The 27,912-nt window shown below is 35.9% G+C and overlaps 1 protein-coding gene across 7 annotated transcripts in view; it reads right to left on the reverse strand.

Moving 5' to 3' along the window:
• The window catches only part of DDHD1 (DDHD domain containing 1), a 90,796-nt gene that overhangs the window by 16,195 nt on the left and 46,689 nt on the right, over positions 1 to 27,912 (reverse strand). For all 7 annotated transcript variants that reach the window (XR_006783771.1, XM_045822681.1, XM_045822679.1 and 4 more), the window contains 5 exons: positions 22,643 to 22,749; positions 11,869 to 12,131; positions 10,436 to 10,511; positions 6,727 to 6,876; positions 749 to 1,001 (listed from right to left, as the gene is read on the reverse strand). Coding sequence is in view for 6 of the 7 variants with exons in the window: in XM_045822681.1 (XP_045678637.1) it covers positions 749 to 1,001; positions 6,727 to 6,876; positions 10,436 to 10,511; positions 11,869 to 12,131; positions 22,643 to 22,749 (849 nt within the window). In the remaining variant the exon portion in view is untranslated. The remainder of the gene's footprint in view (positions 1 to 748; positions 1,002 to 6,726; positions 6,877 to 10,435; positions 10,512 to 11,868; positions 12,132 to 22,642; positions 22,750 to 27,912) is intronic.

The following is a 27,912-nucleotide window of genomic DNA, read 5'->3' on the forward strand; positions in this document are numbered from 1 at the left end:
TTTATTCAAGTGGTCATTATTCATTAAAATATTTGGTAAGATTAAACTCTTTAAGAACCATGCCACTGACATGGGCATATATTTATTAGTCATATGCTCAATACTGAAGTTAAGTGGTTATGTTATAAAAAGCTGTCAATAAGCAATCTGTATGACGAAATGAAGCAGAAATTAAACCAGCAGGTAAAGCCTACTTATAGTGCCATCTTGTGGCATTTTATATTAAGGCAACTTGTAAGCAAAGGCAACAGACAAATTCAACTGGCATCTAACTAACCTCCAGTGCTATGCCGAATATTGTGGCTGGCACTGGAGATCATTCAGAGGCAAATTAAATATCCTTGTTGCCCTCAGGAAGAATACCATTTAAGAGACTTTTGGGACATGCATCAGAGAACTAGTTGGTAAGGCTGCCCTCAGAACTCAAGTACCTTATTTCACGGATGAGGATGCATTTAAATTCTATGACTTGTCTAAGATCTCACAAGATTAAAATCAGGGACTTGATCCCCAGACCTTTTCTCGTGCATCCACCTTATTTATAATGCAAAACTACAGGATCTGATCTACTCAGAGAACTCCTGGGCTTTGGTCCTCAACCATGAACAGTGAGAGGGGTAGTTAATTCTAAACATGGGAATTAACTGTTGGAAGGTTTGTAACACATAGAGTATTTCCAAATTCTCCAAACTTAATGCCATAAAAAAGTACTTATATTCACTGATAAGTAATACTGAAGAGAAATTACCTAATATGCTTGCTTTGCCTATATTTGTTATAGATTCTCCATAGTGTCGGCGGGATAAAACAGGTGAGGTCACAGGGCTTGGTATTGTTGAAATGCCTTCATTCTCTGAAACTGAGGTAGGTTCTTTTGTTGGGTGGAGAAAGCTTGGCTTCATATGCTCATAAGGTACAGGATTGGAAGTATTATACCAGTGGATCTGGACAGGTGAAATGTTGCTGTAGTGTTTCAGTATTAACGGTTCTAATCTATAAGCCTTGATTAAAAAAAAATTCAAAGAAACAACATTAAGGCTCAGATTTTAGTAAACTTTATTTATTTTCATTTTAGTGCATGCTCAACAGACCTTAGGAAAATTTTAAAAACCTGTTATTTCTAACATGTATTCCTACTTGTTTACTCTTAGTAATATGTAATTGGTCTAACAGTTCCTTAATGATGGAACTATGAAAAAAAAAACCAATTAGGATTAGTCTACGTTAATAGTACCCATTAATTAATCTTTCATAGAAATAAATTCTTTTTTATTATGTTCTCGTATCATTAACAGATTTATGTTAGTCTCACAAACAAAGTTGAACCTATAAAGAGTAAACAGGAACACAGCAAATAAGATCAATTCTTAATCTTAGGAGCTCCTAGTAAACTCTATTTTCAAACAGATTAACATAATAACACACAAATTAGATGCAGATATTATACTATTTGTCTAATGTGAAGTGGAGATGATACAGCAGAAATGGCAATGGATTTGGTGCCAGAATTCCCTGAGTTCACATTCTAGCCTCTATCACTCATGACCTGTATGACACCAAGTCACAAAGTCTTAGAGCCTTAGTTTCCTGAGCTGTAGGAATGGGGATAACACTTCCTCTCAAGTATGTTGCAGAGAACAGATAATATCTATAAAAACTGCCTAGTACAGTTCTGACATAATCATTAAAAAAACATTACTTTAAAAAAATGCAGGAAAACTATAAAGTGAATAAAAATAGTATTAATGAGATTATAACCCTCCTTTATAATTCAACAAAATTTAATGTTATACAAAGGACACTGAAAGCTCCAAGTTCACGTTCAAGTTATAAAACAAATGAGCTAAATTAATGCATATTAATGAAATATTGAATATCTAGCTACATGTTTTCACATATACAAGGTTGGGCAGAATTAACGCCATTGAGTATGGTTGGTAGGGTATGTGAAAAGTCTCGCACGAGGTGGAGAGCAATTTGAACATTTTACCTAAAATGCCACGTGGTGTGCTTAGTGTGATCTTGTTTTGTTACAGAATTACATGCTTAGGATTTTGTAATGTAAAATTTTTATGTGAAAGAAGAGGGGGACCTGGCTGGTGTGGTTCAATGGATTCAGTGCTGGTCTGTGAACCAAAGGTCACCAGTTCGATTCCCAATCAGAGCACGTGCCTGGGTTGTGGGCCAGGTCCCTAGTTGGGGGCATGTGACAGGCAACCACACATTGATGTTTCTCTCCCTCCCTTCCTCTCTCTCTAGAAATAAAATCTTTAAAAAAGCGGGGGGGCATTATTTGTGCCAGACCCTCTATATTACTTATCCTAACAACCCTATGAGGTAAATATTATCATCTGTATCATACAGATAAGACTTATCAAGTGCTTTTTCTGCATCTACTAATATGATCACGTAGTTTTTATCCTTCATTTTGTTTACATGGTGAATCACATTTACTGATTTGTGAATGTTATACCAACCTTGCATTCCCAGAATAAATCCCACTTGATCATGGTATATGATCTTTTTGATGCATTGCTATATTTGGTTGAGTATTTTACAACTATGTTCTTTGGGGATTTTGGTCTATAATTTCTTTTTTAGTAGTGTCCTTATCTGGGTTTGAAATTAGGATAATGCTGGCCTCATAAAATGAGTTTGGGAAGCTTCCATCCTCTTGAGTTTTTTGAAATAGTTTGAGAAGGATAGGTGTTAGTTCATTTTGGAATATTTGGTAAAATTCACCTGTGAAGCCATCCAATTCATGGCTTTTGTTTGTTACGAGCTTTTGATTACTGCTTCAATTTTATTAGGTGTAATCTGTTTATTCAGATTCTCTGATTCTTCCTGAGATAGTTTTGGAAAATTGTATGTTTCTAGGAACTTACCCATTTCATCCAGGTTGTCCAGTTCGCTGGCATAGTTGTTTATAATTTTTTTTATAGTTCTTTGTATTTCTTTGGTATCAGTTGTTATTTTTCCTCTTTCATTTATGATTTTATGTGGGTCTTCTCTCTTTTTCTCTTGATGCATCTGGTTAAAGGTTTGTCAATTTTGTTTATCTTTTCCAAGAATCAGCTCTTGGATTCACTGATCTTTTGCATCATTTTTTAAAGACTCTATTTCATTTATTTCTGCTCTGATCTTTGTTATTTCCTTTCTTCTACTCACTTTGGGCTTTGTTGTTCATTTTCTTGTTCATTTAAGTGTAAAGTTAGATTGTTTATTTGAGTTTTTTCTTTTTTTTTTTTTTAAAGATAGGCTTATAATGCTATGAAGTTCCCCTCTTAGGATTGCTTTCCCTGTGTTCCATAGATTTTGGATTGTTGTATTCCCATTTTTATTTGTTTCAAGGTATCTTTTGATTTCTTCCTTGATCTTGTTGTTGACCCATTCATATAACAAGTTATTTAGCTTCCATATCTTTGTGTGTTTTTTCAGTGTTCTTGTGATTGACTTGTAGTTTCATTGTATTATAGTCAGAGATGCCTGATATAACTTCAATCTTCTTAAATTTACTGAGACTCGTTTTGTGTCCTAACATGTGGCCTATCTTAAAAAAACATTCCATGTGCACTTGAGATGTATATGGAATCTGTCCAGAAGGTACCCAGCCATGTAATATGCAAAAGAGACATTAATAAAAGATATAAAATACAAAAAACATTGTATATAGGATAATGACACCTCAATTCCCTTCAAAGTTAGGCACCTTGAGATGTCACATAGTTCTCCCAATAGCCATCAGCTGCCCCATCATATTTTCCTGAATCTCATCAACAGCCTGAAATCTCTTCTCTTTCAAAGGTGATTTTAGTTGGGGGAAAAGTCAGAAGTCATGAGGTGCCAAATCTGGGCTGTAGTGGGGCTGAATCACTTGGATGATTTGATGTTTCACCAAAAAATTGCATGAGACATAATGCACAAGCGGCATGTTAACCTGATGAAGCTGCTAATCACCAGTTGCCCATAGCTGCATCCTTCTGAATCATCCAAATAGTTTCCATGGAGGAATGTTTGAGCTTAACCCAAAATATTATGCAGATTCGTTGCTCTACTTGCTCAGTCATTTTGAATGCAATAGCCACACAGTATACATGGCTCACTCAATGGTGTCTATTGTCCCCACTAATTAGTACAGTGAAGTCATCATTGTTCATTCATGTGCATTTCAGTCTACTCTCCTTGGCTGGAGGTTACATCAATATTGCACAAACTGTTCTCGTTATATTACAATGGCTGGACTTTTTCTGGACAGACCTCATATTCTGCTGCTTTGGGTGAAATGTTCTGAAGACATCAATTAAGTCCATTTGATCTAGTGTGTTGTTTAAGCCTGCTGTCTCCTTGGTGATTTTCTGTGTGGAATATCCATCTACAGAAGTCAAAGGGATATTAAAATCCCTGAGTGTGACTGTATTTGTCAGTTTTCCCCCTTCTTATGCATCAAAATTTGCTTTACATATTTCGGTGCTCCTATGTTGGGTGTGTAAAATATTTATTAGGGTTATATCCTCTTTTTAGGTTGTTCCCTTTATCATTATGTAGTGTCCTTTTTTGTTTCTCACTGTAGCGTTGTTTTTAAAGGCTGTTTTGTTGGATATAAGTATTGCTATTCCAGTTTTTTTTCTTTCTATTTGCATGACACCTTTTTCAATCACTTTACTTTTAGTCTGTGTGCATTTTGTGATCTGAGGTGGGATTCTTGGAGGCAGCATATGTATAGGTCTTCTTTTCTTATCCATTCAACTACCCTGTCTTTTGGTTGGAGCATTTAAGCCATTTATATTTAAGGTGAATATTGATAGATGCATATTTAGTGCCATTTTATTGGTAGACTATTTTCCTCTGATTTTTTTCTCTCTGTTTCTTCTTCTTCTTCTTAAAGTAAGCCTTTTAAAACATTTGTTTCATTATTGGTTTGGTGTTAACAAACTTCTTTAGCTTTTTCTTGTCTGGGAAGCTCCTTATTTCTCCTTTGATTTTAAATGCTAGCCTTGCTGGGAAAAGTAGCTTTGGCTGTAGGACCTTGCTTTTCATCACCTTAAATATTTCACCGCACTCTCTTCTGGCCTGAAATGTTTCTGTTGACAGTGTAATTGGTGCTCCCTTGAATGTAACTATCTACTTTTCTCTTGTGGCTTTTAGGATTCTTTCCTGGTCTTTAAGCCTCGCCATTTTGATTATAATGTGTCTTGGTATAGGCGTCTTTGAGTCCAATTTGTTTGGGACTCTCTAAGCGTCCTGAACTTGTGTATCTTTTTCCTTCACCAGATTAGAAAATTTTTTGGTCATTTTTTCTTCAAATAGGTTCTCGATTCCTTGCTCACTCTACTTTCCTTCTGGAATTCCCATGATGTGAATGTTGTTATGCTTCACGTCCCGTAGTTTTTTTAAACTCCTCTCATTTTTAAAAATTCTTTTTTCTTTTTGCTGCTCTAATTGGGTGTTTTTTTCTACCTTGTCTTCCAAATTACTGATTCGATCCTCTGCTTCATCTAATCTACTGTTTATTCCTTCCAGTGTATTATTTTTTTCCAGATATTGCATTCTTTATTTCTGACTGGTCCTTTTTTATGGTTTCTATGTCTTTTTTTCATGCTGTTGAGTATCCTTATAATCATTACTCTGAAGTCTCTGATAAATTTCTTGCCTCCATTCCATCCAGTTCTTCTTCTGAAGAATTCTCTTGTTCTTTCATTTGGAGCCCGTTTCTTTGTCTTCCCATTTTGGCTGCCTCTTTGTGTTTATTTCTACGTGTTAGGTAGATCTGTCAAACCTGGCTTGTGAGTAGCTCTGGGCAACCTGTTTGGAACTATCAGAGATCAATAGCATGTGGCTCCCTCTCCTGGGTCTTGGTGTGTGCACAAAGAACCAGGCTGCACACCAAGACTGGCTTTTACCAGCACTAGGCCCAGGGGAGGGTCAGCTAAAGTCTCAGAGCTCCCAGAGATCTGCCTCTGCCTTCAGGCTTTCTGTTAGGCTTGAAGAGTGAAAGCCTTCACTCTGTGGTCCTACACACTAGCTAACAATCTTTTAAAAAGACTTTTACACAATTATATAAAGCTATTTTTCAGAATGCTACTTAAAATAGTTTGTTTTAAATTTAGTTATATCTAGCTTGTCCCCCCTCCAAAAGACTTAAGGAAGCATTTTTCTCATCTAAGAAATTATGTATTAAACTGTTTACCTGGATACATGATCCTTGGAGTGTTTACATTAAAAAAAAATGCACAATACAAATGTAACAGAAAATACAAAAATCCCAAAAGTTTATAATTCTACCAGGCTAAAACAAACTCTTCCACTTTTTCATGTGTAATACATAATATTTAAATATTTTCATTTCTAAGAGGATCTACCAAACACATTTTGATATTGTGGCATGCTTTAGAGAAAAAGTATTTAAAGTGAGATTCTCAAAATTTGATTGCTAGGTTATGGGTATTGCAACTGGTTATGGTTTGAAAGTCCAGAAGATTCCTGTCCCTTATATTATTATTTTTACACGATACTCTTATACTATAAGTACAACATAAACAGGTCATTCCTAAGGTATTTTATTTCCTGAGTCCTGTATCATCTAAAACACAAATGTTTAAAAAGATGAACCTATGCAAGTAAAATCATTAAATGAGCTCTCATTAATTCAGTGGTAACTTGCAAGGTTTCTTAAAGATTCTTTTAGGAACAATTTAATGGAGAAAAATGTCTATATATGCAACTCACCACTGGATCTGTTGGATGAAAAATGTTTAGTAACCGGTTACAAATCTCTCTGGGCAAAATATGGTCCTGACTTCCAGTGTTTCCTGGGCGAATGCCACGTAATGCCAGAAAAACTGCCAGTGGGGATCCCATGCAGAAGAAATTTTCAACCTAAAATAATAGTCATTCAAAATTTTAAAAACGGTAAAGTGTTTTTTAATAGAATTTGGACATAACATACGGTAAAATACAAATAACAAAATTATCTACAAATATATGTCTTTTCTATGAATTCTGTCTAGATGGCATTTGCATTATTTAACTATATACATTATTAATTAATTAATTAATTAATTCCATGCAATCTATTTGTAGGAACAACTTTAAATATAATAGAAAATAAATGAGAAGGATAAAGGAAGGTAATTTCATTGTGTTTCTATATGCTAATCAAAGATTTATTAAGCCACTATTTGCCCTGGCTGGTGTAGCTCAGCGGATTGAGCTCGGGCCTGCAAACTAAAGGGTTGCTGGTTTGATTCCCAGTCAGGGCACATGCCCGGGTTGTGGGCCATGTCCCCAGTAGGGGATGTGCAAGACACAACTGCACATTGATGTTTCTCTCCCTCTCTCCTTTCCTTCCCCTCTCTATAAAAAAAATAAAAATAAATAAAATTTTTTTAAAAGCCACTATTTTATGTGAAGTGATATACTACATTCTGTAGAGAATATAAAAATGAGTAAGGCAGAGTTTTTGCATTCAAAGTTTAGAATCTTGTGTGGAAGGCAGAATAAAATAAATTCATAAGATAGGGAAAGTATGATTTCCAACCTTTTTCTTCTCATGGCACAAATAAACATTACTGAAATTCTGCGGCACACCAAAAAATAAATGATCTTTTTTGCCAATCTGACAAAAAATACATATAATTTTGATTCATTCACACAGAATGGCTACTGTTGACTGTTGTCTTTTTTTAATTGACAATCTGACAGAAAAGGGGTTGGTGCCCCTGACTAAATAGGCAGGTATTACATGTTTAAAAAATTCTTGCAGCACACCTTTTGAAAACTGTTGCTATAAGAGAACAGAGAAAAAGCCCTGGCTGTGTAGCTCAGTTGGCTGCAGCGTCGCCCTTATAAGTCAAGGTTTTGGGTTTGATCTCTGTTCAAGGCACATAAAGAAGCAAGCAGTGAACGCATAAATAAGTGTAACAACAAATCGGTATTTTTTTCTCACTAAATTCAATAAACACAAAATTTTTAAAAGGAGAGAACAGAGAAAGGAGTAATTTATTTCAACTCTGAAGTCTTTGCAAAGGAGGAAGCATTTTCATGGGCCAAAAAAGATGAAAAAAATTTTCACGGTTGGGGTTGGGATACTGGGTCTGGAAGCACATGAATTAAAGCAGAGGGAGGAAAGAACCTGGTTTAACTTAGGGAACAGAAATAGTCCGACATGGCTGAAATATTAGGTATGGGGAAAATGTAGCTTGGAGTGAGAGAATGCTACAGAACCTTGACTGTTTGACTAAGACAGTTAGGCTTTATTTTATAGGTGGTCAAAGAGAATACAATTTGACCCATGTTTTAGGAGGTTGGTAACTGGTAGTAGCTTGTGGATAAACTGGAAAAAAGAGAGTCTGGTGACTTGGAGACAAGGTAGGAAATTATTGAGTTTAGGCAAAAGATAACCTGAATCCAGGCAGGACTAGCTGTCCCATTCAGAAATGAAAGTATGAGTAGACAGGGTGGAATGAAATTGAATGAATGGTGACGGGGATGAGGAATGAGTAAGAGGCAATTCATAAGATTAGATTCTGGCTCACTGGGAAGCTAGTGATTCCATTAATTGTAACATGAAACTCTTAGGTAAATTCTATTTTTGTGCATACTAAGTTTGAGGTATTGTGTTTAGTGGCAGAGCCTCACAATCAGAATCAGTTTCCCATTCTCCAGACCAAAGTCTGTCAATATCTTTTTTTTTTTTTTTAAGTTCAGTAGTCACCTACAACATATCTACCACCTCTATTCTGAAAGTAAATCCCTCTGCCAGCTAACGGACACCAAAGATTTATGTTCCTTTTAGAATTCTGGAGTCCAAAGTACTGATTTGCCAATTCATCAGACATTCCTTTTTAAACTTTAGATTTCTATATTTTTTCCTCTGTAATTAATAATTTTAAATTCATATCATTAGACTACATATGACTTTGTATTGCGATCCACAAATATAGTGCATAATTACTAGTAATGTGATACTAAATTTTGAGACCCTAATATATCTTGGTGGATCATATTCAACTCTCTAGTAAAAAAACCAGGACATAAAACAGAAGAGTTTACTTTTTTTTACCAGATAAATTCTATGTATTTGACATTGATTATATACAATAATTGTGATAAAAATGGAACTCAAATTCCAGGTGGGGATGATTCCAAAGACTATGCTCTTACAGCTTTTAAATATATGTTATAAATTTAGTTACGGTTTTTAAATGTGTTAAGTTAAAAAAAAAACCTTTACCAATTGTAGAGATAGATTCTATTATGAAAATTCTGAATGTTTTATTTAATTAGTTTTTTTCAATTACAGTTTACATTCAATATTATTTTCTATCAGTTTCAGGTGTACGGCTTAATGGTTATACAATCACACACTTTGCAAATTGTTGCCCCAAATTCTTACTGTTTTAAAAAAATTTTCTGTATCATTCCATTACTTAATCTGTGTGTTAAGTTCCTGTGATTTAAAAAAAACACAGATTTTAAGAAGAGGTAATACAGTATACTAAACATGAGCATATAGTCAGCCGAAAATGAGCATAAGGAAACTTATGCCATACTCCATTTAACAATGGAAACACTGCTTTTCAGCTACAGGATGTATTCTTTTCAACACTGAGGAGAATATCAACATCTCTCTGCCATTTTATTCTTTTAAACCATTGCTTTTGACAGCTCCATTCTGATGTTCAAGAACTCTGAAAAGCTTCCTACTGTCCATATCATATATAAGTTCTTTATTTTCAGCTCCCCCTGCTCTTCCACAGCCTCCCTGCCCTGAGTTCTACATATTAACCTAACTGGTTTGTTCACCCTGCTCCCAACAAACCTCTTGTGTCCCATCTTATGCTTTTGTCACACACCTTTCACTGACTGAAATACCAACTTTCCATCCTTAGAATCATCACTGTTATATTTCCACTTATTTGTCTGATCCCGCACAAATTGCTGGGCACAAAGGTTTGTTAATTCTAAATGCTAAATATTTCCCAGCTATTTTTCTTTTCCCACTGCTTGAGATTATTTTGTGTTTCTTGAACATACTATATAAAGTTATATCACTCCACACCTTTATGTTCTTTCTTTAACACAGAATAGCACTTTTCCACTTAGAAACATTCCAACTTACTAACAAGAACAAATGTCATTCCCTTGTATCCTTTTTAGCCAAAAATAAAAACCTCTCTCTTGTATGTACATCATTCTGCATACTGCTGATAGCAGCAGTAACACTGTGTTATACATCCTAAGGGCTGGGGAACTGTCTTATCTTTTCTTTGAAGAACCCAGAAATTAGCAGTGTCCATCCAACACACAGTATGTGTTCAATAAACACCACTTTGAGAGAACAATAATTAAGATTTTGTTTGAATCCTACTGTCATGCCTCTAATACTGTTTGGAAAAAGAGTGAAATAATGAAAATCTCATCCATGTTTCCTTACCTTAAATTTTAAGGCAGGTGTTTGTGTCATAGATGATGCCTTCAATCCATGCAGCCGTTCTTCTATTTCTCTCAGCCTAGGAAGCAGTATAAAATTATGTATATGTATTTATAATTTCATAATTTTAAGTGCTCACTAGTTCACTAAGTATAAAGAAGAAATTGATGACCCATGATCTAATTCCTCAAATTAATCCCTATGGACAGTATTTAATAAATGTATCTACTATAGCATAGAAGGTCTACAAAAGTTTATGAAATGATTAGTAAAAGTGCAACTATTCATAATACCTGCTGTTAGTAGGTTTTTTTGGGGTGGATCCTTCAGTAAAATGTGAGGCAAGTATATATCTATCTCTCTCTTGAAAAATCACACCAAATGTTTGTACCATATACATTGTTCCATGTCTTCCTCCCTCCCCATATTTAATAATGAATCTCAGACATCTTTTCATTTCATGGCTTCCTGATCTACTTTATTCTTTATAAATGGCTGTGTAACAGTCCATCCTACAAATGAACTACAGTTTATTTAATTCTTCTCTGCTAGTGAATGTTTGAGATATTTCAATTTTATCCCATTATAATGTTCCAGATCTACTTACATTTAATAAACAACGGAACTAAGTTAAAAAAGAAATAAAAGGTTGCAGTTCATTTTATAAGCCTTTTAACAATTCTTTTTACTAGGTCTTATATAGAAAATACTGTTCTGAGGCTTGCCAACATGACATTTTCTTTCAAAACTAGCAATTACTTTGCCACTGTAAACTTTATGTATCTAGCCTATGGTATTTCATAAGATTCTAAATAAAAATCTGTAAACAACTTCCATTAGACTAAAACAAACCCAAGGCTTCCTGAGTAAAAATTTTAGTCAACTAAATTGGTTGTTTTTATACAACACTATCAAAATGAGTGGCTTTTCACTGTGTTATTAAGAGCAACTAGACAGCCATTAAGAGGATAAAGAAGAAAGAGCATGTAACTAACTATACAGATAATTAGAAAATGTGTTGAAAATAGATTTGCCAAGGAAAAAGGGCTTGAAAATTATTTCCAGAATAAGAAAGGTAAGGGTCCCTCTCCCTAAGATTAGTGAAACTATAAAGGATTACAAACTGATAAATATTTCAACAAGGATTCTACACAGTGATTCAACTTTAAAAATGTTTTAGATTTCACTTCTGATAAACTGTGAAGGACAGACCAAAGGAAAAAGCAGCAGATAACAAAGCCATTTATTTTATGTTACAGGAAAACGCACATAATTAGCATGAAAATAGTCTCTCCTTGATTAGGTACATTATCTAATAATCTTTGTACCCTGAACAATGTATTTTTTCTTTATCATGAAAATCTTCAAGTTTTCCAATAAGTCCAGTAATTCCATGAAGACATTTTAAATTATTTTAAGAGGCTAGGGTATTTTACCGTTGTTTTGTTACATAGAGTTCATCAAGCAGATGTCGTTCTTCATAGCTCATCCATTGTTCATCAGGCAATTCTTCTTCCTTCTGCAGCAACTGTTCATAGAGTCGAACTGGATTCCAGCCAGTCATTATGTCATAAGTAATTACACATCCCAGTGAATGTGACACTATTGAGACTTTACCCCCTTTTTCTTCAAAGTCTGGATTCCGAGAACAGAAAAGGGAATATAATCGATTCAGCTCTTGCTGAAGGCCTTTAACTAGCTGTTTGAAATAAGAGAATATTATCATATTAGAGTAATCACTGACTCCTATAAACTTTATTTCTAAACTCAAATACATTAAGAAAGAAAAACATACATTACTGTCCAAATATACCTAGGTTATTAAAATTAATTCAAGTACTTCAAAACCTTCCAGAAAATGAAGGTATTTATTATTATAATCCATATCAGGGGTGTCAAATTCATTTTCACCAGGGGCCACATCAGCCTCACAGTTGCCTTCAAAGGGCTGGATGTAATTTTAGGGCTGTATATATGTAACTACTCCTTAAATAGGGGCAAGGAGCTCTGTGCTGCTGCCAGGTAGAAACAAAGTGCCAGGCCACATAAAACATGGTGCAAGACTGGATTTGGCTTGCATGCCTTGTGTTTGCCACCTGTGATCCATATCATTACTAAAAAATAAAGGCAGATACTACCTACACAGATCCTTTCACAGTCCTTAAACCAGCTATATGAGCCAGCAGTTCCATAGATTAAGATTTCAAAGAGCCCCTGGAAATTTCTTCTTCATTGCAACTGTAAATTTTTGTACCTTGTAGTTTTAAGGCCATAGTAAATTTTAGGGAAAAAATTGAGTTTATGATAACAGGTATACTTATTATATATATTATTACCTGATGCATTTATATAAAAATGATGTAATGAAATGCCACTGTAAGATTAAAGAAAAAGCCAATGTTGATCTACTTGATATTCTAAAACTCCTAAAAGTTGGTAATATAGATATGAGTAGAATGTTATTTTATATGCTGGAAAACAAGGCTTTTTAAGGTTTAGAGGTTGATGATGTGGGAAGTCATGTAGGACATATGACAGCTTTAACAGTATATGTCATAAAGTCAGAAGAATATGGTTCCTTTGTTACTCAAATCCATACTGGGTCCTGACCTGAGTTTTAGGGCAGTTTTCTCCTCTTCCTATCATCATTGCTGACTACTATACTTAATGGTAAATTTCCTGCTTGATATTCAATTTCTCAATTCACTAGTTCTTAATATGCCAGCTGTTACTCCAACATACAAATATTAGTTATGTGTTGCTTCTATTTTCAATCTTACTATTATGTCTCAAGGGCATCTAGACTCCATCAGATTTTACTGAATGCCCTCTACCTGCTGACCTAAACTGAGAATCATTTGAGCATTCATGCTTAGCAGGATGAGCAATGACACGAATGAAAGCATGGTGTTCTCTTTGCTGACATCTCAGAGCTCTGCAATGCAACACTGAGGGTTTTGTTAAAGCTACTGAAACCACGTGTTGGGTCTGATGAAATATATTGATACACTGAAGGAAGAGAAGGACAAGATGAGCTGGTAGCATATGGAAGGATTATAATAAAGCTGCCCTTTCTCTAGGGAGGAAAGCAAAAATTTAACTTTAATTGCACATTTTAATTTTTTTCCTGAGGAAAAGCAACAGAATCCCATGCTTTAATGCAATGGTTCTCCAACTTTCAATGTGCATCAGCATCATGTTAAAGTAAGCTTGTTAAAGACAGCTTACTAGACTCCATCCCAGAGTTTCTGATTCTGAGTCAGCAGTTCTAGGGACTGTACTTTGCAAACTATTGCTTTAGTGGCAAAGGCATATAAAAGCCTTCTAAGGAATGGGTTGCAGGTAATTCTAGTCAAATTATTTCAAGAGTAAGCAGTGTGATATTCAAGCACACATTCTGTTCAAAGTGAACTATAATATCTTGGCTTTGATAATATGACTTGGTTTTGATGTGAATTTCAACCAGCTTGTAAAATTTTGTAATTTTCCTGATTTACAATCTAAAGTTGTAGAAAAAGCTAATGTTTAGATAAAATAATAATTCCTTCAAAAGCAAGATTTGTTAATAGTTTTTATTTTTGAAGGCCTAGTTTTAAGACTCATACTATGTAGATCTAGAAATAGTAAAAAATACATACTTAAGTACTCTGGGAAAAGGTACTTAATTTGTGTTTTTAAAATACCAACCCCTTCAAATTAAAATTTTAAAAAGAAAAATATCTACCCGTATCTCTACCAGTGATTAATTTATTTCATATTTTAAATATTTAAAGCACCTCTCACTATGTACAATACTTCCTTAGTCCATCAATCATATACAGCTAAAAACCGGAGGGTAAATATTCAAGACAAAGAAATTTTACTTGACATTAAAGTATTTCATCACAGAATGAAACAGAATGTACAGCTTCTGGAGAGCTGATGCTTTTATCTGTTTTAATAATCATATACTTAAATAGAAATATGGTCTTCATGTTTCCTTATCAGAACGTATCTAGAGATGGTAGCATTTCTAATCTTTGCCTGTACCTTACATAATACAGGAACACTTGTGGTCAACATATTATGATTTTGAAAGCCAACCTTTAAAAAGGCTTTGCCCTACCTCTAATGCTTTTATAAATCATCCACTCAACAGAAAAAGGAGAAATCTATCTCTGTTTAATCCATGAAGTCTACTGAAATTACGTTTTTTTTTCCTAATTAGGTTTCCTTTTCTCCTATCAGATCCAATTATATTCTAGCTAGGATCCCTTTGTGAGGGAGTATATTCATTTGGGACAAAGAAATGATAAAAGATCCTGAAATCTTAGTTTCATTAGCTCCATATATTATCTAATCAAGTCAGCTAACCTCTTACACAGTAAGCATTAAATGGCTTTTCAAAAACTGAAGAGTTTCTAAATCTCATAAGCACAGCTCAACAGTTAAAATTTATGAAGAAAATCAATCCCCGCCAACAAAAATCCCAGCAGTATTTTCCTATCAAGAACATTTTTTATTTTTAAAGATTTTGTTTATTTATTTTTAGAGAGGGGAAAGGAGGAAGAGAGGGAGAGAAATATCAATGTGTAGTTGCCTCTCATACGCCCCCTTACTGGGGACCTGGCCCACAACCCAGGCGTGTGCCCTAGACTGGCAACTGAACCAGTGATCCTTTGGTTTGCAGGCTGGAATTTAATCCACTAAGTCACACCAGCCAGGGCCAATTTCCTTTTTTAAAAAAATTACAGTAAGTTTATTAATTACAACAGATTTCAATTAAATAAATTTCAAATAACAACGGCAAGATACTGCCATAACAACTTTTGTTGTAATTCTTCATTTTTAAAAACCATTGCATATAGAGTTCAGATGTGTGCAAGATAAACAGTTCTGATTTTTCATGTCACTTTATTTAGGGTTGAAGTAAGGACCAAGGGCTCTCTGATGTTTTGAACGTCTGAATATTAGTTCTGTTTTTTAAAAAATAGAAAAAAAATTCAGAAAGTGTGACCAGAGAAGTACTGATTTATACATAAAACTTTTTTCCTAACCATAGTTTTTTGTTTCTTTTTTTTTATTAATTAATCACTGTTCATATACAGTTTTCTCCTTTTTACTCCCAATCCAGTTCCCCCTCCCACCCTCCCCACTTCCCTCCCATTACCACCCTCCCCTTAGTCTATGACCATGTGTCCTTTAAGTCTGTTCCTGTGAACCCTTCCCACTGTCCCCTTAAATTCCCTCTTCTCTCCCCTCCGGTCACCATCAGCCTGTCCTCTATTTCAGTGTCTTTGGTTACATTTTGCTTGTTTCTTTGTTTTGTTATTTAGGTTCCTGTTAAAGGTGAGTTTTTTGTTTCTTAGTGATTACTTGCACACTCATGAGTTAGGATCCTTCCATGAGCAACCTCAAAGTCATGAATGAAAAGGGACCTCAGAGATAATATAACTTAAATGGCTGTGAAGGAGTCCCTTCAGTAGTATCCCTGGTAAGTTGCTCAGCCTTTAGCAGTAGTATCTCTACAGTGGTCACTTCTTTATCTAAAATGTTTTTCTAGTTTTACTGAGATATAACTGATATATAACATTATATAAAAAGTTTAAGGTATACAACATGATTTGATATATGTATATATTATAAAATGATTAGCATAATAAAGTTTGGTTAAAACTCAACACTATAATTTTTTTGATAATACCTTTATTTTTTAAAGGCAGCATTAGCTATTACAAAGTTATTCATTAGTAAACAAATGTGTTCCTTTCCATATTTTCTACTCACTGATTACTTATTTTAATTTCTAGAGTTAAAAAAAATATTTCCTTTTTCCTTTTTTTCTAAATGGTTGCCCTTGAAATACATAAAGACAGATATACACTTAATCACAAGCTGAAAATACAAGGACAAGGAATTGTACTGGAAGCTTTATATACATATATATGTATATCTTTAGTCCTCATGGCAACCTTTATCTGGTACATATTGTAGGTCCATTTTATAAGTGAGGAAGCTGAGAAAGTGAGAAATTAGATTTAAGGTCACATAGCTAGTTAAGCAGCAGGTTTTGAATCTGTATCTATTTGATTCCAAAGGGTGATGGGAAGGGGAAAAAGATTCTTTCATACATCTATCAATCAATCAAACAAGGTTTGTTCACTAGGCATGAATTAATCCCTAAAGAACTGCTGGCTGCTATTTATCACAACTTCTTTAAGAAAACATATACTGTTAAAAAATAGCTCATTCTAAGATACCACCTAAAACCACCTTTGCTACTAAATGAACTTTGGTTTGCAAAATGAGTTTTCCTTTTTCAAAAATAAGAAAAATTTCTGCTCACTTCCAAGTTTTTCTTTTGTTCTTCAAAATGCCTTAGTGATGTTTCCCATATTTCTCCCATGGTATCACCCGTGGAACTGTTAAAAACATAAATATACAGGCTCTACCCTCAGACCCACTGATTTAGAACCTCAAGGGAAGAAACCTGAGAAACGTTTTGTCATTTTCTTAACCTTTTATTTGAAAATAATTTCAAATTTATAAAATGTTGCAAAATAAATAGTACACAGATCATCCATATACCTTTTACCCAAGATTCAGCTATTAGCATTTTAGCCTATGTTTCATTACTTGTTCTATTACACACACACACACACACACACACACACACACACACACACACACACACTTTTAAAAGATTTTATTTTTAGAGAGGGGGGAAGGGAGGGAGAAATGGAGAAAAACACTGATGTGTGATAAAACACTGATCAGTTGCCTCTTACATGCCCCTAACCAGGGACCTGGCCCACAACCCTGGCATGTGCCTTAACCTTTCAGTTCACCAGCCAGCCCCCAACCCACTGATCCACACCAGTCAGGGCTGTATGTACACCTATTTTTTTTTTCTGTAAAATATCTAAGGATATATTATAGATGCCATGATCCCTTACCCCTAAAGACTCCAGTGTATACTTCCTAAGACTAGGAATATTCTCTTCCATAAACATATTGTAGTTATTGACTTCATAAATTTAATTTGATAAAATATTTCACCCAATTAAATATCCACATTTAAAACTGCTAACTGATCTAATAACATCCTTTGCAGCATTTTACCCCATCCACTGCAGAACATAGTCCAGGATGAGATGTTGTATTTAGCTATCCTGTCTCTTTAGCCTCCCCTAATCCGGAACATTTTGGTCAGTCATTCTTTGTCTTTCAAGATGTTGGCCTTTTAAAAGAACACAGTCTCATCCTACTTTGAAAAAGGCAAAAGATTTATATAATCTGAAGAGAAACCAGAATATCATCCTACTTTTTAATTATAACTTCCTTCATTCGTGTTTGCCTGATGTTTTCTCATGACTGAAATACTGCATCAGTGATCCTGTGTCCTCTGATACAGGATACCTACAGGATACAGGCAGCTCCAGGGGCTGCCTAGATACCTTTTCTCATATTTCAACTAATACACAGTGTGTGAGAATACACTGAGACCATTCTGTTTCTTATCAAGATTTTGCCCTCAATTTCGTATCTATTGATTCTTGCCCACCCCTCTCTTACCTGATCCTACTATGACAGCTGCAAATTGAGGATTTTACCACTCCAGCATTCCTCCTACATTTACCACTAAGACCTTTGCATTCTACTGTTAGCAAAGGACCTCCCTTCACCCATTTGTTTATCTATTTATAATTGATATGAACTTATGAATTTTTCAATGATTCAAAATTCCCTTATTACATTGTCCTCATTGTAAGTCTGTATAAAAGTACTACTAATTCCTTACAATAAGAAATAATAATGATTTATTTTGTGCTCAAGTTGTTCCAGATTTGGCCAGTGAGATTTGCTTTTTTAATCTGACTTCTAACCTTGTGACCTGCTCCCTCATTCTTTTGAGTATTTTCCTACTTTTTGTTGTAACACGTTGTTTTATCTTTGACTTCTACCTATTCTGTTCCAAGCTCTGGAGTCAGCCTTTTTTTCCAAGTAACTCTGGTTCTTCTTAGGGGAGAATAATAGGGGAAAAGATCTGGGTACTAGGTGTGCTCATTAAATTGGGGTATCTGCTTCCTGGCCCTTTCAATGAACAGAAGTAGGAAATATAGGTGTGTGTAAACAATATACACTTAAATATATAGACTATATCTATACACACCAACATATTTTCAAATCATAAAGTCACACTGATACCCTAAATTCCAAGGTTCCCCTATGGGGTTCTTTTTAAAAAAATATATTTTATTGATTATGCTATTATAGTTGTCCCGTTACCTCCCTTATTCCCCTCCACCCTGCACACCCTCTCCCACCCACATTGCCCCTCTTTAGTTCATGTCCATGTGTTATAAGTTCCTTAGTTTCTACATTTCCCATACTATTCTTACCCTCCCCCTGTCTATTTTCTATCTACCATGTAGGTAGAAAATAGGTACATATCCTCTGTAGCTTTTCCTCCTCTCTCCTTCTCCCACTCCCCTGTTGCTAACCCTCCATGTTATCTCCCTTTCTGTGGTTCTGTTCCTGTTCTAGTTGTTTGCTTAGTTTGTTTTTGTTTTTGTTTTAGGTGTGGTTGTTAATAATTGTGAGTTTGCTATCATTTTACTATACATGTTTTTTATCTTCTTTTTCTTAGATAAGTCCCTTTAACATTTCATATAATAAGGGCTTGGTGATGATGAACTCCGTTAACTTGACCTTATCTGAGAAGCACTTTCTTTATCTGACCTTCCATTCTAAATGAAAGCTTTGCTGGACAGAGCAATCTTGGATGTAGGTCCTTGACTTTCATGATTGGAATACTTCTTTCCAGCCCCTTCTTGCCTGTAAGGTCTCTTTTGAGAAATCAGCTGACAGTCTGATGGGAACTCCTTTGTAGGTTAATGTCTCCTTATCTCTTGCTGCTTCTAGGATTCTCTCCTTCATTTTTACCTTGGCTAATGTAATTATGATGTGCCTTGGTGTGTTTCTTCTTGGGTCCAACTTCTTTGGGACTCTCTGAGCTTCTTGGATTTCCTGGGAGTCTATTTCCTTTGCCAGAATGGGGAAGTTCTCCTTCATTATTTGTTCAAATAAGTTTTCCACCTGTTGCTCCTCCTCTTCTCCTTCTGGTACCCCTATAATTCGGGTGTTGCATCGTTTAAAGATGTCCTGGAGGTTCCTAAGCCTCTCATTTTTTCTGAATTTTTATTTCTTCATTCTTTTCTGATTGTATGTTTTCTTCCTCCTTCTGGTCCACTCCATTGATGTGAGACCCAGCTTTCATTCCATCACTATTGGTTCCCTGTGCATTTTTCATTTCACTTATTGGAGCCTTCATTTTTTCAAGTACTTTGCAACCAAAATCAACCAATTCTGTGAGCATCCTGATCACCAGTGCTTTGAACTGTGCATCTGATAGGTTAGCTATCTCTCGGTCGCTTAAAAGTACTGATTGTGGGGCTTTCAATTCTGTTTGAGCCATCTTTTTTTTTTCCTTTGGTCTGGTCGCGCCTGTTCCATATGAGGGGCGGAGCCTTAGGTGTTCACCAGGGTGAGGCACCCCAGTGGCTGGGTTGTGACACTGTATATGGCGGCAGGGTCTGAGAGGAAACAATGGCGCTTGCTCCGCTCTCAGTTGGACCTCAGTCCCTTCTGCTGCTTCCCCTGAGCAAACTGGGCCCCTCTGGTGCTGATTCCCATGTGGGTGGGCTTGTACACACCGTGGGACTTTCCAAGGACCTCTCCTGTGAGGCTGGGAGTCTCTCCTTGCGCCTCAACCCCCACAGGTGTTTTCAATCAGTGCCCAAGGCTCTATTTGCCAGCACTGGGATCCTGGGTTTCGAGCAGTGCCTTGCTTCACAATCGCTGCCTTGCTGGCTCTGCTGTTTGCCACCCCTCGGCTGGGGTCTGCCAGCTGCTGCTTGAGTGCTCTGGGTCCACCTGCTGCAGTCTTGTGTGCCCCGATGCCTTACGCGTCTGGTCCCAATGCTCTCTGCTCTCCACGCCAGGACCCGAGCCCGGCTGCCTGACTCTGCCCCTCCTACCTGTCTGGATAAACGTGTCTATTTTGACTTCTTGGTTGTCTGACTTCCTTAGAGTTCAATTTTCTGTCAGTTCTGGTTGTTATTCTGTTTCTAAATTGTTGTTGTCCCTATCTTGGTTGTGTGAGGAGGCACAGTGTGTCTACCTATGCCTCCATCTTGGCTGGAAGTCCCCATGGGGTTCTTTTTATGACTGCAATTTCAATAAGCATCCAGGTGATTATTCTAACTGTGGATATTTGGGAAACATTGCTAACAGCTGCTGATGAATCTCAGTCACAAATTCTCAGTGCTTTTCCATGAAGTTCAACTGAATCAAAAAACCAATTTAAAACACTGGTATTCTTTTTCCATTTCCCACTTGCTACTAAATTATCTGTTTTATTTAATTCTAATCTGAGGATAATTATCTCTTTTTTTAAATACATGAGTTTTGAAGAAAATTTATTTATTTATTTTTAGAGTGGGGGAGGGAAAAAGAGAGGGAGAGAAACATCAGTGTGTGGTTGCCCCTCACACACCCCCTACTGGGGACCTGGCCTGCAACTGAGACATGTGCCCTCACTGGGAATCAGACTGGCAACCCTTTGCAGGCTGGTACTGAATCCACTGAGTCACACCAGCCAGGGCCTTGAGGATAACTATCTTTAAAGATTATAAGAGCAAAATAAAAAGTGATCACTGTCTTAGTCATCATTAGCCAAAGCTCAGAGTTTTGAGTCTGACCCTTTTCTCTTTTCTAGTTTTTGTTGTTAACATTAACTTAAAATGTAAAATCGTCCTGGCTGGCGTAGCTCAGTGGATTGAGCGCGGGCTGGGAACCAAAGTGTCCCAGGTTCGATTCCCAGCCAGGGTACATGCCTGGGTTGCAGGCTATAACCCCCAGCAACCGCACATTGATGTTTCTCTCTATCTCCCTCCCTTCCCTCTCTAAAAATAAATAAAATCTTAAAAAACAAAAAGTAAAATCGTCATTATATTTCAATATGTTTAAGCCTTGAACAGTCAGGATACCTTCTTAGGAGTACTACCAATGGTGTGTGGGTGTGTGTGTGTGTGTGTGTGTGTGTGTAAGGCATATATATGGGGGAGTGTGCACACAGTAATATGCTTTCAGCCATTCTCTTCTCCCACCCCTCACTGATTTCACTTACAATACTATAATCCAATTTTCTAACCTTTAGGGCATAACTAACAATGCTCACTAGACACTATAAAGAACTATAGATATGTAAATCATTAATATTCTACTTCATCAACTGAGCCTTCCTTGGCTAGAATTAGGTGCAAATAGCAGTTCTCCTCACAGCTGCTTTTACTGTTGTAATCAGATCAAGGAAGACCTTGTCTAATACTGGTACATGGAGATGAAGGGATACAGAAAAGAAAAATGAAGATATAACCTTAGGGGATAGCAGCCAGAAAAGAAGAAAGTTTCTGTGGCAACTAACCAGAATATTTCTGCAGCTATGTAAAGAATATCCTGGATGAAGTCAGGGAGTGACTTCGACTGAATAAAATCAGAAATGGATTGTCTTGGAGCAGCACAGAGTGGCTCTACTGGTATATTACTCCTTGCACGCATCACTCCAACCTTCATATGCGAACACTAACCCTATCTACTTCATGGGTTTTGAGGAGGATTAAACAGGTTAATACATGTTAGATAATTAACAAAGTTATTCCTATGAAAGAGAATTCTTTTTCTCTTACCAGCAGAGTGACAAAATTCAGTGGTAGAGATTCTCTCATCCCTCTGAATAAACTTTCAGCCCTCATCCCCATTAGGGTTGTCTTTGTGATATGTAAGCAACATTACTGTTTGAGAACTGTAAGAATCCATTACAGAAATAATAATAGGAAGTCTATTACAAAAAATTTGAAGGAACTTTCTGTCTAAAACTCTTTTGTGAGGGCAACAATCATAAACATAATTAACCAAATTTATGAAAACTGATATTTTTCAGAGATATTTCCTAACCAATCTTCCACTTTCAAAACCATTCATTTTATTAATGGTCTCAATATGCAGTTTGAAGATGATCAAATTCACTATTAATACAGGCTACTAACAGATTAATAGATTCCTTTAATTTCTCATTTGTAAAAAAAAAGCATAAATGTTAAAATTCAGGACACATATGCTATCACTCTACAAAATACCCAACAGCAACAAGATAATCATGATACTTACTTCATCTCTATAAAGTGGGCTAGTATAATACATTATGTCCATTGCACTGCTGTTCAACATATCCCTTAAACCTCGTACTTTGTCTGGAGTAATGGAATCAACGGTGTCTATAAATAAAGAAACAAACAAACAAAGCTAAGAGAAGACATGTGTTTTAGGGAAAAAAATAAATTGTGCAAAAAATTATATTCCCTGAAATAATAGCTCTTTAACATTTCAATATTCAAAACTAACCCAGAACAAAACTGCATCTTCCCTAGTCCTAGAACAAGTATCAAGGGACACAATATTACTTTTTCTGTACCTCCTTTTGTTTCCTTTCTCTTCTTCAGACTATGTACCTTGGGCCTGGCCATACCCATGCTGCATGCCTAGAGGCACTGGTGGCAGATCAGCAACAAATTAAAAAAGCTTCTTTACACTTTACATTTATCCACAGTGAACCAAATACCCTATGAGGAAGAGCTATCAAATTACAAACATGCACAAATGCAAATCAGCAATGGACATCTGCAGTACACAAGATAAAGTTGGTGTAGTGTACTTAAAAAAAAGAACTGCATAGCAAACATAGGCAATGCACTGCAAACACATGCAGCCTTCTGTGACTTATAGCTAACCTACAGAAATTCTACATGGGAGCCTATTCTATTAAATGCCTAATAAGATGATTAGAGATGCACAAAAATTTGCATTTCTTATAAAAATACGAAGAAGTCCTATGCTTGGATAAACATGATTTCAAAGCATAAGCTCGGGAAGCAGAAAGCTTGTATTTTTAGTCTAGTATAATTTCTTTTATCTTCACTGCATTGATTTAAGTTATTTATTTCCCACTTTTTAAAAAAAGACTATTTATTTTCTGAGGGTGGTGAAGGAAAGGAGAGAGAGAGGGAGAGAAAGAAACATCAATGTGTGGTTGCCTCTCATGTGCACGCTACTGGGGACCTGGCCTGAAACCCAGGCATATGCTCTGATTGGGAATCAAACCTGTGACCCTTTGGTTTGCAGGCTGGTGCTCAATGCACTGAGCTACACCAGCCAGGGCTATTTCCCACTTTTATACAACATAATAATGACTGGGAGGCAATTATTAAAGCAAAGTGAGAAGAGTTTTCAAAGATTTAAAAAGGAATACTGTAGCTATTCATGGATAGCACATTATAGCCTGTACCCATTTTTAAACTGTAAAAGGGAAAGGCGTGACTACCATGCTGATACAAAAAGTTTAAATGTCATTTTAATGAATTTCTAAAAGGATTTTACTGTGAAATACACATACATAAAAAAAGATACTTAATATATATGTACAGCTGAAAGAATGACTTATAAAAGGAAAACATGTTCTTACTACCTAGCTGAACAATACTGTGAATATCTTTGAAATCCACAGTATGCCCCTGAATGATCACATCCTACCTATAAGTAACCCCCAATATGACAGTTGTGTTAATCACACCTTGCTGTTCTTTATAGATTTCCTTCATGTCCATTAAAATTAACAATTTTAGCCAATTCTGTGGCATATATTAGGTACCAGAGCCTAAATATTTTATTTCATTTTGGCTGTTTCGAACACTATGTACCAGTAAATTGAATTACTACTGTCCATAGTTTGTTTTACCTCCAATATTATGTTTCTGAGATTCACTGATATTAAAGCATATAGCTGAAATCCATTCATTTACGCTATACATATGTCACAATTTATCCATTTTCCTTTGAAAGATATTTGGGTTGTTTCTAGTTTTTTGCTAATATAAACTGTGCTCCTGGTGTACATGTGTATGAGATTTTCTTTAGGGCATATATATATGTAGGAGTGCAACTGCTGTGTCATAGGGCATATACACATTCATCTTTTCAAGATAATGTCAAATGGTCTTCCCAAAGTGATTGTACCAATTTAGATTCTCACCAATAGTGAATGAGAATCCTCATTACTACATGCCCTCATTACTGCAGAGCCTCACCTTAAATTTTTGCCAAACTGATCAAGATCGATGATATTTTATTATGGTTTTAATATTCATTTCCTTGATTAATAGATTATTGAGATGTACATTATAAATAATATAAAATATATAGTTAAAATATTAACGTAAAACACACATATGAATATGCTGTTTGTATATCTCTCTCCAATTAAGTTTTCTACCTTTATTCTGGACATCAAGCTTTTGGTGGTTATACCTGTTGCTCTGCTGCAACATCTTTTCCCAGTGTATGGTTTGTCTTTTACTCTATGTCTATTGAGAAACAGAAGCTCTTAATTTTAATCAGATTTACCCATGCTACTTTGTAGTTGTGTTTTTCTGTCTTAAGAAGATAGTGTACTTCACAATGATCTCACAATGAGCTTTCAGAAATTACAGGGAAACTACATCAATCTCACTGCAAACTATATAAACATGAAAAAAGAAATGGAAACTCTCAACAAAGGTCAAGAGGAAATGAAGAATACAATTTCTGAACTGAAGAACACAGTAGAAGGAACGAAAAGCAGGATCGATGAAGCAGATGATCAGATTAGCGAGCTGGAGGACAAAGTAGAAAACAGCATCCAGAAAGAGCAAGAAAAGGAAAAGAGGCTCAGAAAGAATGAAGAGGGATTAAGAGAAATGCAAGACAATATGAAACATAATAATATCCGTATAATAGGGATACCAGAAGGAGAAGAAGAAAAGCAAGGGATCGAAAACCTAGTTGAACAAGTAATGAAGAACTTCCCTAATTTGATGAGAGAAAAAGTCACACAAATCCAGGAAACACAGAGAGTCCCAATCAAGAGGAACCCAAAGAGACCCACCCCAAGGCACATCATAATTAAAATGATAAAATTTCAAGACAAAGAGAGAATCTTAAAGGCAGCAAGGGAGAAAAAGGAAGTAACATACAAGGGAGCCCCAATAAAACTAACAGCTGACTTCTCAATGGAAATAGTTCAAGCCAGAAGAGAATGGCAAGAAATACTCCAGGTAATGAGAACCAGAGGGCTGCAACCAAGGCTACTATACCCAGCAAGGCTCTCGATCAAGATAGAAGGCCAAATAAGAAGCTTCCCAGACAAAAGAAGTCTAAAAGAATACACCTCGACCAAACCAGCTCTGCAAGAGATTCTAAAAGGACTGCTTTAAGGAAGGGAGGGAAAAGAGAGAGAGAGAGAGAGAGGAACGCACGTACATAAGAGACAATGAATAAGTACCTATCAATAATAACCTTAAACGTAAATGGATTAAATGCTCCAATCAAAAGACATAGAATAGCTGAATGGATAAGAAAAAATGACCCACATATCTGCTGTCTACAAGAGACCCACTTCAGGATAAAAGACCTACACAGGCTGAAAGTGAAGGGCTGGAAACAAATCTTCCAAGCAAATGGACAGGAAAAAAAAAGCCGGGGTAGCAATACTCATATCAGACAAAATAGACTTCCAAAAAAGGTCCATAAAGAGAGACCCAGAAGGTCACTTCATAATACTCAAGGGAAGAATCCATCAAGAAGACATAAATATTGTAAATATATATGCACCCAACATAGGAGCACCGAAATACATAAAGAAAATCTTAGAGGACTTCAAGAAAGATATGGACAGCAACACAATTACAGTGGGAGATTTTTAACACCCCACTATCAAAAATGGACAGATCTTATAAACAAAATATCAACAAAGATATTGTGGCACTGAACAATACCCTTGATGAAATGGACTTTACTGATATATACAGAGCCCTCCATCCAAAAGAAGCTAAATATACATTCTTTTCAAATGTACATGGAATATTTGATAGACCACATGATAGGACACAAAACAAGCCTCAAGAATTTCAAAAAATTGAAATCATACCAAGCATTATCTCAGACCACAAGGGACTGAAGCTAGAAACCAACCCGAAGGAAAAAAACCAGAAACACTCAAAATCATGGAGATTAAATAGCATGCTATTAAACAATGAATGGGTCAAGAATGATATTAGGGAAGAAATCAAAAGGTTTCTGGAAACAAATGAAAACGAACTCACAACAACCCAAAACTTATGGGACACAGCCAAGGCAGTCCTGAGAGGGAAGTTCATAGTGATACAGGCCCACCTAAAAAGGTTAGAAACATTCCAAACAAACAACCTAACCCTACGTCTACAAGAACTCGAGGAACAACAACAAAGGCAGCCCAGAGCAAGCAGAAGGAAGGAAATAACCAAGATCAGAGCAGAATTAAATGACATAGAGACTAAAAGCACAATTCTAAGGATCAATGAATCCAAGAGCTGGTTCTTTGAAAAGATAAACAAAATCGACAAGCCTTTAAGCAGACTCATCAAGAAAAAAAAGAGAAGACCCAAATAAACACAATCAGAAATGAAAGAGGAGAGATTACAACAGATACCACAGAAATACAAAGGATTGTAAGAAATTACTACAAAGAGCTGTATGCCAAGAAATTTGAAAACCTAGGTGAAATGGACAACTTTCTAGAAAAATATAATCTTCCAAAACTCAATGAAAAAGAAGCAGAAGGCCTGAACAGACCAATAACAACAAAAAGAAATTGAAGCAGTAATCAAAAATACTCCCAACACACAAAAGCCCGGGACCAGATGGTTTCACAGGAGAATTCTACAAAGCATTTAAGGAAGAGCTAACCCCTATCCTTCACAGACTATTCCAAAAAATCCAAAAAGATGGGAGTCTCCCAAACTCTTTTTATGAGGCCAACATCATCCTAATTCCAAAACCAGATAAAGACACAACAAAGAAAGAAAACTTCAGGCCAATATCACTGATGAACATTGACGCTAAAATCCTCAACAAAATACTGGCAAACCACATCCAACAGTACATTAAAAAGATCATACACCATGACCAAGTGGGATTCATTCCAGGGATGCAAGGATGGTTCAATATTCACAAGTCAGTAAATGTAATACATCACATAAACCAAAGCAAAGACAAAAACCACATGATCATATCAATTGATGCAGAAAAGGCATTTGATAAGGTACAGCACCCATTCATGATAAAAACATTCGGCAAAGTGGGAACAGAGGGAGCATTCCTCAACATAATAAAGGCCATATATGAGAGACCTTCAGCCAACATCATACTCAATGGCCAAAAATTAAAATCTTTTCCACTAAGATCAGGAACAAGACAAGGCTGTCCACTTTCACCACTTCTATTCAATATAGTACTGGAAGTTTTAGCCACAGCAATCAGACAAGAAAAAGAAATAAAAGGCATTCAAATTGGAAAGGAGGAAACAAAAC

The sequence above is a fragment of the Phyllostomus hastatus genome, unplaced genomic scaffold (genome assembly GCF_019186645.2).
Source record: "Phyllostomus hastatus isolate PE091 unplaced genomic scaffold, TTU_PhHast_1.1 phas_scaffold_501, whole genome shotgun sequence".
NCBI classification, from domain to species: Eukaryota; Metazoa; Chordata; class Mammalia; order Chiroptera; family Phyllostomidae; genus Phyllostomus; species Phyllostomus hastatus.